General features: G+C 41.8%; 1 protein-coding gene across 6 annotated transcripts in view; it reads left to right on the top strand.

Annotated features, from left to right (window-relative positions):
* The window catches only part of FAM184A (family with sequence similarity 184 member A), a 314,499-nt gene that overhangs the window by 236,566 nt on the left and 58,866 nt on the right, over positions 1-19,067 (top strand). For all 6 annotated transcript variants that reach the window (XM_073675939.1, XM_073675937.1, XM_073675938.1 and 3 more), the window contains exons 7-8: positions 7,968-8,090; positions 18,121-18,282. In XM_073675939.1, coding sequence (XP_073532040.1) covers positions 7,968-8,090; positions 18,121-18,282 — 285 coding nt within the window. The remainder of the gene's footprint in view (positions 1-7,967; positions 8,091-18,120; positions 18,283-19,067) is intronic.

The following is a 19,067-nucleotide window of genomic DNA, read 5'->3' as shown; positions in this document are numbered from 1 at the left end:
AAAAAAAGGTTGGCGAGCCTGACCCCAGACACAGTATAGTAAGAAAAGAAGGTTGGTGAGCCTGACCCCAGACACTGTATAGTAAGTAAAGAAGGTTAGTGAGCCTGACACCAGACGCTGTATAGTAAGTAAAGAAGGTTGGCGAGCCTGATACCGGACACTGTATAGTAAGAAAAGAAGATTGGCGAGCCTGACACCAGACATTTAATAGTAAAAAGAAGGTTGGCGAACCTGACACCACACACTGTATAGTAAGAAAAGAAAAGAAGGTTCGTGAGCCTGACCACAGACACTGTATAGTAAGTAAAGAAGGTTGGTGAGCCTGACACCAGATATCCTATAGTAAAAAGAAGGTTGGTGAGCCAGACACCCTATAGTAAAAAGAAGGTTGGCGAGCCTGACCCGAGACACTGTCAAGTAAGAAAAGAAGGTTGGCGAGCCTGACACCGGACACCTTACACTAAAAAGAAGGTTGGTGAGCCTGACCCCAGACACTGTATAGTAAGAAAAGAAGGTTGGCGAGCCTGACACCGGACACTGTGTAGTTAGAAAAGAAGGTTGGTGAGCCTGACACCAGATACTTTACACTAAAAAGAAGATTGGCCAGCCTGACACCACACACTGTATAGTAAAAAGAAGGTTGGCGACCCTGACACCAGACACCTTATGGTAAAAAGAAGGTTGACAAGCCTGACACCAGACACTGTATAGTAAGAAAAGAAGGTTGGCGAGCCTGACACCAGACACCTTATAGTAAAAAGAAGGTTGGCGAGCCTGACACCAGACATTTAATAGTAAAAAGAAGGTTGGCGAACCTGACACCACACACTGTATAGTAAGAAAAGAAAAGAAGGTTGGTGAGCCATGACCACAGACACTGTATAGTAAGTGAAGAAGGTTGGTGAGCCTGACACCAGACATCCTATAGTAAAAAGAAGGTTGGTGAGCCAGACACCCTATAGTAAAAAGATGGTTGGCGAGCCTGACCCCAGACACTGTCAAGTAAGAAAAGAAGGTTGGTCAGCCTGACCTCAGACACTGTGTAGTAAGAAAAGAAGGTTGGCGAGTCTCACACCTGACACCTTACACTAAAAAGAAGATTGGTGAGCCTGACCCCAGTCACTGTATAGTAAGAAAAGAAGGTTGGCGAGCCTGACACCAGACACCTTATAGTAAAAACAAGGTTGGCGAGCCTGATACCAGACACTTTATAATAAAAACAAGGTTGGCGAGCTTGACACCACACACTGCATAGTAAAAAGAAGGTTGGCGACCCTGACACCAGACACCTTATAGTAAAAAGAAGGTGACATGCCTGACACCAGACACTGTATAGTAAGAAAAGAAGGTTGGTGAGCTTGACCCCAGACACTTTATAGTAAGTAAAGAAGGTTGGTGAGCCTGACACCAGACACTGTATAGTAAGTAAAGAAGTTTGGCGAGCCTGACACCAGACACCTTATAGTAAAAAGAAGGTTGGTGAGCCTGGTACCAGACACCTTATTGTAAAAAGAAGGTTGGTGAGCCTGACACCTGACACCTTACACTAAAACGAAGGTTGGTGTGCCTGACCCCAGACACTGTATAGTAAGAAAAGAAGGTTGGCGAGCCTGACACCACAGACTGTATAGTAAGAAAAGAAGGTTGGTGACCCTGACACCAGACACCCTATAGTAAAAAGAAGGTTGGTGAGCCTGACACCGGACACTGTATTGTAAGAAAAGAAGGTTGGTGAGGCTGACACCAGACACCTTATAGTAAAAAGAAGGTTGGAGAGCCTGACCCCAGACACTGTATAGTAAGAAAAGAAGGTTGGTGAGCCTGACACCGTACACCACTGTATAGTAAGAAAAGAAGGTTGGTGAGCCTGACACCAGACACCTTATTGTAAAAAGAAGGTTGGCGAGCCTGACCCCAGACACTGTATAGTAAGAAAAGAAGGTTGGTGAGCCTGACACCAGACATTCTATAGTAAAAAGAAGGTTGGTGAGCCAGACACTCTATAGTAAAAACAAGGTTGACGAGCCTGAGCCCAGACACTGTCAAGTAAGAAAAGAAGGTTGGTAAGCCTGGCCTCAGACACTGTGTAGTAAGAAAAGAAGGTTGGCGAGCCTGACACCGGACACCTTACACTAAAAAGAAGGTTGGTGAGCCTGACCCCAGACACTGTATAGTAAGAAAAGAAGGTTGGCGAGCCTGACACCACACACCTTATAGTACAAACAAGGTTGGCGAGCCTGACACGACACACTGTATAGTAAAAAGAAGGTTGGTGACCCCGACACCAGACACCTTATATTAAAAAGAAGGTTGGCAAGCCTGACCCCAGACACTGTATAGTAAGAAAAGAAGGTTGGTGAGCCTGACACCAGACACTGTATAGTAAGAAAAGAAGGTTGGTGAGCCTGACCCCAGACACTGTATAGTAAGTAAAGCAGGTTGGTGAGCCTGACCCCAGACACTGTACAGTAAGAAAAGAAGGTTGGTGAGCCTGACGCCAGACACTGAATAGTAAGAAAAGAAGGTTGGTGAGCCTGACACCAGACACCTTATTGTAAAAAGAAGGTTGGCGAGCCTGACCCCTGGCACTGTATAGCAAGAAAAGAAGGTTGGTGAGCCTGACACCAGACACCGTATGGTAAAAAAAAGGTTGGCGAGCCTGACCCCAGACACAGTATAGTAAGAAAAGAAGGTTGGTGAGCCTGACCCCAGACACTGTATAGTAAGTAAAGAAGGTTAGTGAGCCTGACACCAGACGCTGTATAGTAAGTAAAGAAGGTTGGCGAGCCTGATACCGGACACTGTATAGTAAGAAAAGAAGATTGGCGAGCCTGACACCAGACATTTAATAGTAAAAAGAAGGTTGGCGAACCTGACACCACACACTGTATAGTAAGAAAAGAAAAGAAGGTTCGTGAGCCTGACCACAGACACTGTATAGTAAGTAAAGAAGGTTGGTGAGCCTGACACCAGATATCCTATAGTAAAAAGAAGGTTGGTGAGCCAGACACCCTATAGTAAAAAGAAGGTTGGCGAGCCTGACCCGAGACACTGTCAAGTAAGAAAAGAAGGTTGGCGAGCCTGACACCGGACACCTTACACTAAAAAGAAGGTTGGTGAGCCTGACCCCAGACACTGTATAGTAAGAAAAGAAGGTTGGCGAGCCTGACACCGGACACTGTGTAGTTAGAAAAGAAGGTTGGTGAGCCTGACACCAGATACTTTACACTAAAAAGAAGATTGGCCAGCCTGACACCACACACTGTATAGTAAAAAGAAGGTTGGCGACCCTGACACCAGACACCTTATGGTAAAAAGAAGGTTGACAAGCCTGACACCAGACACTGTATAGTAAGAAAAGAAGGTTGGCGAGCCTGACACCAGACACCTTATAGTAAAAAGAAGGTTGGCGAGCCTGACACCAGACATTTAATAGTAAAAAGAAGGTTGGCGAACCTGACACCACACACTGTATAGTAAGAAAAGAAAAGAAGGTTGGTGAGCCATGACCACAGACACTGTATAGTAAGTGAAGAAGGTTGGTGAGCCTGACACCAGACATCCTATAGTAAAAAGAAGGTTGGTGAGCCAGACACCCTATAGTAAAAAGATGGTTGGCGAGCCTGACCCCAGACACTGTCAAGTAAGAAAAGAAGGTTGGTCAGCCTGACCTCAGACACTGTGTAGTAAGAAAAGAAGGTTGGCGAGTCTCACACCTGACACCTTACACTAAAAAGAAGATTGGTGAGCCTGACCCCAGTCACTGTATAGTAAGAAAAGAAGGTTGGCGAGCCTGACACCAGACACCTTATAGTAAAAACAAGGTTGGCGAGCCTGATACCAGACACTTTATAATAAAAACAAGGTTGGCGAGCTTGACACCACACACTGCATAGTAAAAAGAAGGTTGGCGACCCTGACACCAGACACCTTATAGTAAAAAGAAGGTGACATGCCTGACACCAGACACTGTATAGTAAGAAAAGAAGGTTGGTGAGCTTGACCCCAGACACTTTATAGTAAGTAAAGAAGGTTGGTGAGCCTGACACCAGACACTGTATAGTAAGTAAAGAAGTTTGGCGAGCCTGACACCAGACACCTTATAGTAAAAAGAAGGTTGGTGAGCCTGGTACCAGACACCTTATTGTAAAAAGAAGGTTGGTGAGCCTGACACCTGACACCTTACACTAAAACGAAGGTTGGTGTGCCTGACCCCAGACACTGTATAGTAAGAAAAGAAGGTTGGCGAGCCTGACACCACAGACTGTATAGTAAGAAAAGAAGGTTGGTGACCCTGACACCAGACACCCTATAGTAAAAAGAAGGTTGGTGAGCCTGACACCGGACACTGTATTGTAAGAAAAGAAGGTTGGTGAGGCTGACACCAGACACCTTATAGTAAAAAGAAGGTTGGAGAGCCTGACCCCAGACACTGTATAGTAAGAAAAGAAGGTTGGTGAGCCTGACACCGTACACCACTGTATAGTAAGAAAAGAAGGTTGGTGAGCCTGACACCAGACACCTTATTGTAAAAAGAAGGTTGGCGAGCCTGACCCCAGACACTGTATAGTAAGAAAAGAAGGTTGGTGAGCCTGACACCAGACATTCTATAGTAAAAAGAAGGTTGGTGAGCCAGACACTCTATAGTAAAAACAAGGTTGACGAGCCTGAGCCCAGACACTGTCAAGTAAGAAAAGAAGGTTGGTAAGCCTGGCCTCAGACACTGTGTAGTAAGAAAAGAAGGTTGGCGAGCCTGACACCGGACACCTTACACTAAAAAGAAGGTTGGTGAGCCTGACCCCAGACACTGTATAGTAAGAAAAGAAGGTTGGCGAGCCTGACACCACACACCTTATAGTACAAACAAGGTTGGCGAGCCTGACACGACACACTGTATAGTAAAAAGAAGGTTGGTGACCCCGACACCAGACACCTTATATTAAAAAGAAGGTTGGCAAGCCTGACCCCAGACACTGTATAGTAAGAAAAGAAGGTTGGTGAGCCTGACACCAGACACTGTATAGTAAGAAAAGAAGGTTGGTGAGCCTGACCCCAGACACTGTATAGTAAGTAAAGCAGGTTGGTGAGCCTGACCCCAGACACTGTACAGTAAGAAAAGAAGGTTGGTGAGCCTGACGCCAGACACTGAATAGTAAGAAAAGAAGGTTGGTGAGCCTGACACCAGACACCTTATTGTAAAAAGAAGGTTGGCGAGCCTGACCCCTGGCACTGTATAGCAAGAAAAGAAGGTTGGTGAGCCTGACACCAGACACCGTATGGTAAAAAAAAGGTTGGCGAGCCTGACCCCAGACACAGTATAGTAAGAAAAGAAGGTTGGTGAGCCTGACCCCAGACACTGTATAGTAAGTAAAGAAGGTTAGTGAGCCTGACACCAGACGCTGTATAGTAAGTAAAGAAGGTTGGCGAGCCTGATACCGGACACTGTATAGTAAGAAAAGAAGATTGGCGAGCCTGACACCAGACATTTAATAGTAAAAAGAAGGTTGGCGAACCTGACACCACACACTGTATAGTAAGAAAAGAAAAGAAGGTTCGTGAGCCTGACCACAGACACTGTATAGTAAGTAAAGAAGGTTGGTGAGCCTGACACCAGATATCCTATAGTAAAAAGAAGGTTGGTGAGCCAGACACCCTATAGTAAAAAGAAGGTTGGCGAGCCTGACCCGAGACACTGTCAAGTAAGAAAAGAAGGTTGGCGAGCCTGACACCGGACACCTTACACTAAAAAGAAGGTTGGTGAGCCTGACCCCAGACACTGTATAGTAAGAAAAGAAGGTTGGCGAGCCTGACACCGGACACTGTGTAGTTAGAAAAGAAGGTTGGTGAGCCTGACACCAGATACTTTACACTAAAAAGAAGATTGGCCAGCCTGACACCACACACTGTATAGTAAAAAGAAGGTTGGCGACCCTGACACCAGACACCTTATGGTAAAAAGAAGGTTGACAAGCCTGACACCAGACACTGTATAGTAAGAAAAGAAGGTTGGCGAGCCTGACACCAGACACCTTATAGTAAAAAGAAGGTTGGCGAGCCTGACACCAGACATTTAATAGTAAAAAGAAGGTTGGCGAACCTGACACCACACACTGTATAGTAAGAAAAGAAAAGAAGGTTGGTGAGCCATGACCACAGACACTGTATAGTAAGTGAAGAAGGTTGGTGAGCCTGACACCAGACATCCTATAGTAAAAAGAAGGTTGGTGAGCCAGACACCCTATAGTAAAAAGATGGTTGGCGAGCCTGACCCCAGACACTGTCAAGTAAGAAAAGAAGGTTGGTCAGCCTGACCTCAGACACTGTGTAGTAAGAAAAGAAGGTTGGCGAGTCTCACACCTGACACCTTACACTAAAAAGAAGATTGGTGAGCCTGACCCCAGTCACTGTATAGTAAGAAAAGAAGGTTGGCGAGCCTGACACCAGACACCTTATAGTAAAAACAAGGTTGGCGAGCCTGATACCAGACACTTTATAATAAAAACAAGGTTGGCGAGCTTGACACCACACACTGCATAGTAAAAAGAAGGTTGGCGACCCTGACACCAGACACCTTATAGTAAAAAGAAGGTGACATGCCTGACACCAGACACTGTATAGTAAGAAAAGAAGGTTGGTGAGCTTGACCCCAGACACTTTATAGTAAGTAAAGAAGGTTGGTGAGCCTGACACCAGACACTGTATAGTAAGTAAAGAAGTTTGGCGAGCCTGACACCAGACACCTTATAGTAAAAAGAAGGTTGGTGAGCCTGACACCAGACACCTTATAGTAAAAAGAAGGTTGGTGAGCCTGACCCCAGACACTGTGTAGTAAGAAAAGAAGGTTGGTGAGCCTGACACCTTACACAGCTGTATAGTAAGAAAAGAAGGTTGGTGAGCCTGGTACCAGACACCTTATTGTAAAAAGAAGGTTGGCGAGCCTGACCCCAGACACTGTCAAGTAAGAAAAGAAGGTTGGTAAGCCTGACCCCAGACATTGTGTAGTAAGAAAAGAAGGTTGGCAAGCCTGACACTGGACACTGTGTAGTAAGAAAAGAAGGTTGGTGAGCCTGACACCAGACACCTTATAGTAAAAACAAGGTTGGCGAGTCTGACACCAGACACGTTATAGTAAAAACAAGGTTTGCGAGCCTGACACCACACACTGTATAGTAAAAATAAGGTTGGCGACCCTGACACCAGACACCTTATAGTAAAAAGAAGGTTGACAAGCCTGACACCAGACACTGTACAGTAAGAAAAGAAGGTTGGCGAGCCTGACATCAGACATTTAATAGTACAAAGCAGGTTGGCGAACCTGACACCACGCACTGTATAGTAAGAAAAGAAGAGAAGGTTGGCGAGCCTGACACCAGATATTTAATAATAAAAAGAAGGTTGCTGATCCTGACACCAGACATTGAACACTAAGGCTCACCAGTAACAAGCTTTCTGCATTACAGGAGCCTTACATTACAATCCTGCATTACAGGATACCTTGTGGACTTATCTTTTAAATTGATTAATCTGTTTTCATGGAAAACGATTCCATAATGTTAATATGTTGTATCTAACCTGTAGCCATCTAAAAATCAATCCGCAATGTCAGCACATTAAGAACCTATCAGCTTGTTGACTTGTTCAGTTAAGTTGGCAATCAATCACTTTTACTGTTGATCAGCATTGAATATAAAAGTCACACGACAGACTGTCAGATGTCAGCAATGACAGGACGCTAATAAATTCTATATTTAGCTAGGGTTGGCTAGGAAGGAATGGCTAGAAAATCATACATTTGGATTCATTAAAACACAGCTGAAATTTAATAGAATTACAGTATAGCCTGTTTTAAGAAATAATCCTGACAGTGTAAAAAAAAAATATTCATTATATCATGCTAGTAAAAAAACACAGAAAAACATAAATAATGGAAAATTGATTATTTACCAATGATTTTTTTTTCTATCCAGGAACTTCAACAGCAATTTGAAAAGGAGAAACTGTGTTTAGAAGAGGATAAAAGTCAACTGAGACAACAACTTGAAAGCCTAAAGGAAGAGCTGACGAACAAGCTGACATCCGCCAATCAGGAGGTAAATTGGTCACACAATCCAATTCTAAGTATTCTGAAGCCAAAACCAGGATCATATAGTATAAGGCGTGTGGTACACTGTGAGGTTGCTCCCCAGTGGTGAACCAATGGCCTCACGATTTTTGGCCATACCCCAAAGGTTATATAATACTATTCTTTTTTTGTATCCACTTCTGGTTTTATCTACACCTGCGTCAAAAAGCTGAAAAAAACCTTACAGTGTAGCCTTAATTTTGGTTGCTCCTCATATGTGTTCAATAATGTTAGAACATAACAACTGAACTTCTTGTGCTTCTCCCATCTACTAACCTAACTCTACCTAACATCGAAATTACCTTGGAGGGTTGAACCATAACTCCCAAGCAGCATGCTCACTGCCTGGGGGTCATATTCGACACAAAACTTTCCTTTATTCCCTATATCCGATCACTCACTCGCTCTTGTCATCTTAAAAACATCTCCAGAATCCAACCTTTTCTCACCTTTGAAACTGCTGAAACTCTTAGGGTATGTGCAGACGATCCGGAGCCGACTGCGGCCCCGAGGCTGCAGAGGAGCCTCCTCTGGCTTCAGCTTATTATGCAAATGAGCGGCAGCCATTTTTTTTTTTCTCACAGGCGGGCTTTCCCCATAGAAGTTAGGTCTATGGGGAAAGCCCGCATGCGGCCCCGCAGGAGGAAATAGACATTCTGCGGTCTGGAAAGACACACCTCATGTCTGTTTCCGCGGGTGTGCCGCAGATGCATAGTGGACATGGGATTTGTATAAATCCCATCCACTATGCTGTAACATCTGGCCGCTGCGGATTGCACGCAGCGCACTTGCGCTGCGTCCAATCCGCAGCAAACACTGATCGTGTGCACATACCATTACGCTCTTATTCACTCTCATCTGGACTACTGCCACTCTCTTCTGATCGGTCTCCCTCTTACCAAACTTTCTCCTCTCCAATCCGTCCTGAATGCTGCAGCCAGGGTCGTATTTCTGTCCAACCGCTTCTCCAATGCCTCCATCTTGTGCCTGTCATTACACTGGTTGCCCATCCACTACACGGTCCAATATAAACTCATCGCTCTCACCCACAAAGCTCTCCACAGTTCTGCACCGCCTTATATCTCCTCACTCATCTCTGTCTATCGCCCTACACTTGACCTCCGTTCTACAAATGACCTAAGACTAACATTCCCCATAACCCAAACTTCGCACCTCCGTCTCCAAGACTTCTCTCGTGCTGCGCCAGTTCTCTGGAATGCTGTACCCCAGACGATCCAACTGATCCCTAGCCCCCACATCTTCAAGCGCGCTTTAAAAACCCATCTCTTTAAACAAGCCTACCACCTCAACTACTCAGTAAACTAACTTTTCCCTGTCCCCTCCTTCTAGACTCCTTCTAAATATTATTCAGAATCAGCACCCTACTATTCATCTGTCTCCACATCCTCCATGCACACGATAACTACACTCGATACTTGATTTTTGCACTTAAACATACTGGCTGATGACCGGAGTATGCAGCTTTATATGAAAATCCCTATTTATTATAATTTCCAGACCTGAAATAACAAGTAATTTTCACCTATTGTGTCTCCCCATTTCCTTGTCGATTGTAAGCTTGCGAGCAGGGACCTCACTCCTAATGTAACATGACTATTACTGCAAACACATAGAGCATTGTGATTGAACATTTTCTTTATCTTTATGTCCTGCCCTCTATGTTACCACTTTGTTCTCCATACTTTCTATCTTGTTGATTTTATAAGATGGTCACTTTTTATCCTTTGCATTTCCAAATTACTCTGAAAATTGTCTTTTGAAATATTTTTTGCACAAAACCTAAACATATAAACACGTCTTTAATGGAGGAAATGTTTAGTAATCAAAGTATGGCCTATATCAATGAATGAATAAGGTAAAAATCGTGTTTTTATGTTAAAGGGAATCTGTCACCACTTTGGAGATATCAGACCTCTACTATGGCCATACAGGGTGTAGAAAAGTAATACTATACATATCTGTATGGCCCATAATAGAGGTTTGATTGCAGAGAAAAGCGCTTTAATCAATTCTATTTTGTACAGGATTGGCGTCCGGCGGATGCCAAGCAAGCCCCGCCTATGTGCTTATTATTCCCCCAAATCCCAAGTTGTGTCTGGTATTGCATCTCAACTCCATGTAAATCAATTGGTCGGTGCAGTAACATCAAGCACAACATAGACAGGTGTGGCATTGTTTTTCAGAAGAAAATATCTATGTTTTTAAAATCCTATACAGCCCCTTTAAATATGTACTAATGGTTGTTTTTTTCCCTTTATTTTTTCAAGTCATTATATACATCATTATGTACATCTAAAGAAAGGCTCGCTTCTTCCCTCTCCCTGTATAATGATTTCCTTCCAGGTCACAGAGCATGCCCACAACACTCTCCCAAAAGGAGTCAATGAGTCATCTCTAGACACCAGTTTTATCCTTATGTGGCTGTCATAAAGCATACTTTACAACTGCTGTTCAGAGAATAGAAGTTCGGGCAAATGGCTTCCCTTATACACAATGACAGAAAATAGAATAAAAAAAATCTACATTCATAAAAGAAAAACAGATTAGAAGTGAACATGTTAGTATCTGGCTTGAATTATTACAATATAAGAGATACGTTCCCTTGAAACCTCGAGATTACATTGCAAACACAATCTGCGTTGACAACCAGTGTACTGTACAGTAGCTGTTCACTTTTAAGTCTGCAGGAGGGATAGGGTGACAAATGATGTAGCAATTTAATACTAGATGGTGTCCCAATCTGCCAAAATCAGCAGGTTCTGAAAATTGAATGTGTATAGGGACCTTTGGGCTACAGTTGAGCATCTTAGATGCAAGTTACCATTATTAGCTATAATGTAAGTGTGACATTTTATTATGTCCTATAGCATGAAACAAATTAGAAATCCAAAGGCTTTACTATTCGTGAAGGAATAAAACATATTACCAATACAAATTAATTTAGAACAAATAAAATCTTGCTTGATTTGAATATACAGTAGAAGGGTCTATGATTATTTAAAGGGAGTCTGTCACCCCATATTGCACTTCAAACTAATCACATAGCTTTGTAGGGGATGTAGCAACAATAAAAATGATTCTTGTAGTTTTGTAATCTGTTCCTCTGTTGCCCCCCAAAAGAACTTTATTGTAATACAGTATCTAAATGAGGGTGGACAATGCACCCTTGGAGTGGCTAAACTCTTCGGTGCATCATTCCACCTGCTTATTTAGATTATGGCCTTCCCTTCTATGTTGATAGACAGCGCTGTCATCCCCAGAGCCGGTGCTGTCTGAAGATAAACTTCCATTATGTGGGCACTCTACCTGTACAGGAGTGAGGAGGCACATCACTCTCTCCTCGGTGCTGTCATCACTAAACAGTGATACCTGAGCGATGTTAACAGCAATGAAAGAGTGATGTGTGCATTCATTCCTGCCGTGAAGTTATAGCAGAGGAGATGAGCAATTACTGCAATAGGGAGAAAGCAATTTGTGTGCTTGCTCACACCTGCACTGAAGTGATAGCAGAGGAGACAAGGGATGACAGCATGGAGGAGAGAGTGATTTGTGTGCTCACACCTGCATTGAAGTGATAGCTGAGGAGACAAGTGAGGACAGCAGCGAGGAGAGAGTGATCTGTGTGCTCACACCTGCACTGAAGTTATAGCTAAGGAGACAAGTGAAGACAGCAGCGAGGAGAGAGTGATTTGTGCGCTCACACCTGCACTGAAGTTATAGCCGAAGAGTCGAGAGATGTCAGCGGCAAGGAAAGAGTGATTTGTGTGCTCTCTGCTGCACAATGACAGTGACAGAATGAGTTTTTTATTGCTCTATCTCCTATAAGACTATGGTTAGTATAAAGTGTAAACTTGGGGTGAAAGACTCCCTTTAAAGAGTTGGCTGCTTTGGACAATTCCCTTAAATATGTAAACGTTTCTTGACAGTAAACTGATTACAGGTTGCCCTACTGCTGGGTTCCACAGTAATCAGCTCTAATCTGTGGGGAAATGAGGCCAAAAGTGGTTAGTTCCTCTGCAGCGCTACCCAAGGGTAGATTAATCCATTACACAGTGGAAATCAATGCAAATCCTCCAGGGAAGAATACACTCTTTGTAACTGATCTTCTTTCTGGCTATAAGATGTGAATCCTAAGCAGGGGACCCCTCTATACATTCAGAAATTCTCTAATAGTATACTTGAAAATAAGTATTAAATCCAATGTTAAAATGTGGCCATATAAGGAATATCTGAAGCTGGGATAAAAAAAAGCCTTCTTGAGAAAGACCCCCCCCCCCCAAAAAAAAGATGGTATGCTATATTGAAAATAAAAATGATCAATTATGTGCATTCATTGTCAGGAAAAAATATCAAAGTACTTCATCCACGTAATAATAAAAAGCAATCAACATTTAGTAATAAAAACATTTAGAACTGAAATCGAGATGGCCATATTAATTGTACAGAAGCACAATTTAATGTCACTTATTTGCTGTGATATTCATTATGTTTTCTTGTATTACATACTATTTGCTTGTAAGCAGACCGAAGATCTTTTCTTTTCAGTATTCATTGCCTTGGAAAAATACGGTCTTGTCTTCAGTATGTATAAATCCACCATAATGCTTGGCTGCTAACTTCTTGTCTGCTCTGCTATGATTCAGTGCTCTCCTTTTGCATCTGCGATTACAGTGGAATTGAGACTGGCACATTTACTAATGTTTTGTAGACAGCCTGGACAACTCTGATTATCCCTTTAAAAGCCTATGTATCAGCAGAGACCTCTCTTTTGTAAGATCTTCATGAAGTAATGATCCACAATGACAACGCTAGGGAAACTCCATTATTGTGAGCCTTAACAGATAACCTGAAAAGAGGCAGTTAGTGTAACACTTAATTTTTTTTTTTCAGAAAATTCCTGTCCCCAGGCGCAGTTTGTTTATAAAAAAATAAACTGAGCTTTATTCACCCAGCACTGAGTCTCCACCACTACTCCCAGTAGTTATTGTCTACTGTTATTGTCTACAGCTCTAATTTCTTGTTGACAGCGCTGCAGCCAATCAGTGAGTTCAACAGCTCCAGTTACCTGCTTGGGCAGAGACGTTGATCTTACTTATTGCCTGCATAGCTGTCGATGTGACATGAGCGCCACAGCAGTAACAGACACCAAGAGCTTACTTATTGCTTTTAGTGATGAGCGAGTATGTTCTGTTAACCCTTTCGGCAAGCATGCTCGGGTGCCCGCCAAGTATCTTCAGCGTGCTCGGGTGTTATGTTTGAGTCACTCCGTGCGCATGAATTGCGACTGTTTGACAGCTTTAATACATGTGAGGAATGGCTAAGAAACAGGCATTCCTCACATGTATTAAAACTGTCAAACAGTCGCAAATCATGTGCACAGAGTGACTCAAACATAACACCCGAACACGCTGAAGATACTCGGAAAACACCCGAGCATGCTTCTACATCTCGAGTAACGAGCATGCTCGCTCATCACTAATTGCTATACATTTATTCAAAGAAGTTAGGCATTTATTAAATAAATTGGTGTAATAATTGCTCACTTGGGGAAGCACAGCTGTGTTCTTTATAAAAGAGCCACTGTCAGACATCTCTGGTGGCAGGTTATCTCTTAAAGAATAAACGAAACGTCAATCCAAAATCACATGTCAGGGGCCCCTATACATATTAGACCGTCATATCAGTAGGTTCGGACAACGTTAGTTTAATGTGTATGGGGGCTTTAATGCACTGTCTACATGTTAGAGAGATTAGTAAATGTGTGATGGCTTAATCCAAAACAAAATATTCTAAACAATAACCTTTACAATAAAAATGTATAAGTACAATGCCTAGTTCTAAGATTTACACTCTAATATAATGTACTATGTTATATTACTTTTAATCTCAGGCTACCATATATGAGATGCTGTAAAGAAATCATAGTAAAATCAGAAAGACATTGAGAAAGGAAGCTGGGGTGGGTTTAAGATTATGATGTTATACATCCCTAGGTAAATCATATGACTCTGTGGCAAAACCGTAGCTCCTGTCAAGATTCCACCACTCACGGTGTCCTAGTGACGCTGTGAATGAAAGCTCTGCCATCCTATGGGATCGAGGCCTGACTGAGCTGTCAGGATTGTGAGTTGCAGCCCTATCGCCTAATCTGAGGCAGAGGCATTAATATTGATTGACAGCTCAGCCGTCCTATCTGGCTGGGTCTGTGAGATCTCCTCCAGAGTGATTACAGGGCTATCTAACACTGTCAATTGTCAGACCTTTGCCAATTGTAGTTTTGCTCAAGTAGTGTGTGCGTCCTAGCTCTGTAGTCTGAGTTGTATTCTGATCTTTGTTGCCGACCTTTTCCTTTTTGACCATCCGTCTGACTTACTCCTTTGTCTTGATCCGCTACTTTCCTGATACTCTGACCTCGGACTGTTTCCTGACTATGCTTTTGTCTCCCCCCCTCTGTTTATTACGAGCCTTCTTGGTATTGACTCCGGACCTCTTGACTATCCTGCCTCACGGTAAGTCTGTGAGTAGTGACTATCGTCACATTGAGTAGTGACTAGCGTCACATTGAGTAGTGACTAGCGTCACAGCTCCATTACCAATAAAAATGACTTATGGTGCATAGTTTTTCTGAATTCTTGAGCAATTTTAGAAATAGTCATTAGTATACCATGGAGGGCAGGGTCCTCTCCCCCACTGTACCAGTGTCAGTTTGTTTTCTTTATTTTAAATATGTTTGTATTATATATATGTTATATGTACATTGGCTATAAATATCTACACACCGTTGTTAAAATGCCAGGTTTTTGTGTCGTAAAAAAATAATTATACCAAGAAGAAAAATTTCAGAACTTCTTCCAGCTTTATTGTTACGCATAATCTCTACAATTCAGTTGAAAAATAAGTTGAAAACTTTTTGGGTGGATTAACAAGAATACAGAACTAAAATAATTTGGTTGCATAAATATCCACATCCTTTTTTGAATCAGATAATTTTTAGTAAATTGTCCCCTAAAAATACAGCATAAAACAGAACAGAAAAAAAACTCAAAACAACATTACTCACATATATTCCACCCCAGCCCTCTCCCCACTGAAAAAAGTCACAGTGCATACATATGTATAAAACCAAGCATGACATTGGCAAACAAAAGTCCCAGATCTTCATAGTCACCTGTCTAGAGACCACCCATTTACCATTGTATTGATGTCTATATGAGCACATACTGTGTGCTCGTTTTGAGCTTTAACAAATTCCTATAGAATCCAGGACATTACTCCTTTGCATAGATAAATGGCTAAAAGAAGTATTCACGTTTTATGCCAGTATTAGACAATACCTTTCAGAAAATCATCAAACTGTCTCCCCCTATGGTCACTCAAATATAGGCATTATGCAATATCAATCAAGACCGTGATGTAGTGGAGGCAGACCAGGTGAGTCTAACCATGACTCAAATTTAAGCTTCAAATTTAAGTGGCGTTCCTCTCTTTTATAAGATTTATTTCTCAAGATGAATCATATTATTCATTTTATGAATGAGCTCATTTATTGTGGGGAGTGTTTCCTTCCTGTGGGAAGCTATAAGTTTCCTAGCTTGATAAAGAAACCGTAAAATAGATAACTGATGGTTCTCCCCAATTTGTAGTTCCCCTGTGTAACCTGACATACAAATAATTGGGTCAGCAGAAATAGTACAGTCAAACACAGGGGTGATGAGGTTTAATACCTCTGACCAAAACTGACCCCGTGTGGACAGTCCCACATAACATGGTATAAGTCAGCATTAGGGGATTTACATCTATAACAGTGAATTTGACTTACAACTTATTTTGTACAATTGAAGAGGAGTGTTATATACTTATGAAGAGTCTTTCTACCTCACTCAATGAGACTTTAGGGACTTCTTGCAAAATATCAATCCACCTATCAGGCCCACATTTTGCTCCCATTTAGCCTTTAAAGTACACTCTCTTCATTTTAGAACATGCTGTAGCAGACATTTACAGTTGAGTGATTACTCTTGTGGAACCATTGTTAACTATGAGATCCAAAAAGGAGGCCATGTTAACCTGTCAAAATGGAGTTTGCTTGTTTAGGCTTGTCTGAGTTGTAGGAATTGGTAGAAGCTTTTATGCGGGATATTCAGGTTTTCTAAAATCTCTGTAAATGACTTAAGTTGGTTATTATTAAAAAGCTGAGAGACCTTGCAAAGGCCTTTATTTTTCCATAAAGCAAATAATACCAGCTTATTGAATTTAGGATAACTACAGTTATTCCAAATGGGGGAAAATTGTGCGTAGCCCATCATTCCTACCATTAATTTGGCTTTGGTCCACACTTTATGAATACTCTTAATATTTATACAAGAAAAAGTACATCTCTAGAACCAGCCTACCTCTAGAACTCTCACCATGTTGTTTTTACTAAGATCGTGTCTTACCATCCTGGCTGTGGAGGAAGGTAGTTCAGGGTTGTTCCATCAAATATCCACACCCTGAAACTAATATTTGGTTGAAATATAATTTGAATTTCTTTTTGGGCAGGGGTATATCAGCATAGCACATCTAGATTTGACAATCTTTGCCCTCTCTTCCATGCAGAAGCGCTCCAAATCTTTCAGATTGTAAGGGCATCTCCTGTGTACAGCCCTTTTCGGGTCAACCAAGAAGTTTTCAGTTAGATTCAGGTCTGGGCTCTGCCTAGGCTATTTCAAAACTTTGATCTTCTTCAAGTGAAGCCATATTGCAGCCTCCACCATGCTTTACTGTGTGTATGGTGTGTGTTTTTTTATGATGTGCAGTATTGGCTTTGTGCCAAACATACCTTTTGGAATTATGTCCAAAAAGTTCAACCTTGGTCTCATCAGACCATAACATATTTTCCCACAAGCTTTTGGCACAGTTGATGTACGTTTTGGCAAAACATAGCCAGGTTTGGATGTTTTTTCTTTGTAAGAAAAAGTATTCTGTCTTGCCCCCACAAGCCAGACATATGAACAATATTGAAGATTGTTGTTATACGCAATACACAAACAGTACATGGCAGTATGTTGCTGTTGGCCTTTACAGCTTCCCAGTCCAAATGTAAGCCACTTCTTGATGACTGTCGTCACAGTGTTCCATATCTAATGCCTTGTAAATTTTTAGTACCTTTCTATTGACTGATAACTTTCAAAAATGAGATCTCTTTGCTGTGTTGTAAGCTGTTTATGGACCATACCTTTTGTTGTAACATGCAGCTAAGAAAATGTCAGGAAAATTTTACTAGAACAGCTAAACTGTATATGGAGTTAATCAGAATCACTATAAATGATGTCAGCTGTGTACTGAACACTATTTAACATTAGCTTAAATGTGATTGGCTAATTCTGATTACAGCGATGTCCCCAATTATAAGCGGGTGTTCACACCCACATTGTTTTAGTTTGTTATTATTAGTTCCCTCTTCAAAATGATTCCAGTTTGTTTCTCAATAGATTTGTACATAGTTGTACATTTTTCCATGTCTACCCTATACTCTGTCACTGATGCATTGTGACAGGTACATGTGCTAATGTTTGACTTAATCTCTACAGTTCTTATTACTGATTATATGCAGACCATACTCTATATTAATTAGGCATTTGCATTTCTAAAAACCTTTGTGCTGGATCTTGTGAATAATGATAGATTTATCACATTATTTTTTGTATGTGTTCTTCTCATTAATGGAAAATAACACAGCAAAGTAAAACATGAGAGATGAGTAAAATGCGGAAACAAGTTTTTGGATCTGAAATACTAAACCTTTACATATGCCTATGTAGCAATGATTGTGGTTCCGCTTTCTGTTATTTTGGCCACATCATCTAAGAAAATGGCAGCTACATAAATAAGGGTGCACATATTCTAAGATATTCTGCTATGACTTCTATATAGAGTTCTTTCTGTTGACACACATGTTTACTAATATGATAATAAATTTTTGTCCATGGAAATAGATTTGCCGCCTTCAAGACTTGGTTCAAAAGAGTGAACAAGGACTCGGCTCCGCAGAGTGTCACATCACAAGTCTTAAGGATGCCCAAGACAGGCTTCAGAACGAGTTGGATGTAACAAGAGAGCGACTTAGGGAGACAAGTGACTCATTGTTTGCTGTTCAGGTAACTATTTTGGATCTGACTGTTTTTAGGTTAATTTGGCTTAAGATTCTATTGAGTGGAACAAAAACAATTTGCATCTTATTAACGCCACTAAATGTACGAATAGACAATTTATGCAGAGAACACATTCTGCGTCTATGGGACTGACATAAGTGTGCAGCGCTTGGCTATGTTTGTCAGTCCCATCGACATATGGAGAAGCAGCAATAATGTCCTAGTGATCCTCGAGTCCTAGCGATCAGCCATATACTGTATTTTTCAGATTATAAGATGCACCTTTTTTCCAAATTTGGGAGGAAAATAGGGGTGCGTCTTATAATCTGAAGGTAGCTTACCGGGGAAAGTGGGGGCGGCATTGGTGAAGCTGGTCAGAGGAGGCAGGGTTGCTGCTTTAGGAGGCTGGAGGTGGCAGGAGTAGAGCGATGCTGCGGGCCCTGGGCTCTCATAAAATGTTGGCGCCGGAGAGCGGAGTCCCCTTTCCCATTGATTTCTCTGCAGTGGGCTTCTGGAAAATGGCCGCCGGAGTGTGTCTTATGGTCCGGTGCGTCTTATAGTCTGCAAAATACAGTATATCACATATGCTGTGGATACGTGATAAATGTATTTTGTGGGAAGATCCTTTTTAATTACAGCAGACTCTATGGATGCCTTACATTTACTGCAACTAGATCTTTCATTGGATCAACCAATAAAATTTTTTTATTGCTAGTACTTGATGGTATCATGAACAAGATAAACCAGCATTAAAACAATCCTTAATATTTGGGTGGAAGTTGTGGGGGGTG

This window comes from Phyllobates terribilis, unplaced genomic scaffold (assembly GCF_046119375.1).
Source record: "Phyllobates terribilis strain yellow unplaced genomic scaffold, ASM4611937v1 Scaffold_3__8_contigs__length_932513732, whole genome shotgun sequence".
Taxonomy (NCBI): Eukaryota; Metazoa; Chordata; class Amphibia; order Anura; family Dendrobatidae; genus Phyllobates; species Phyllobates terribilis.
This window is presented reverse-complemented; position numbering and strand designations above follow the sequence as displayed.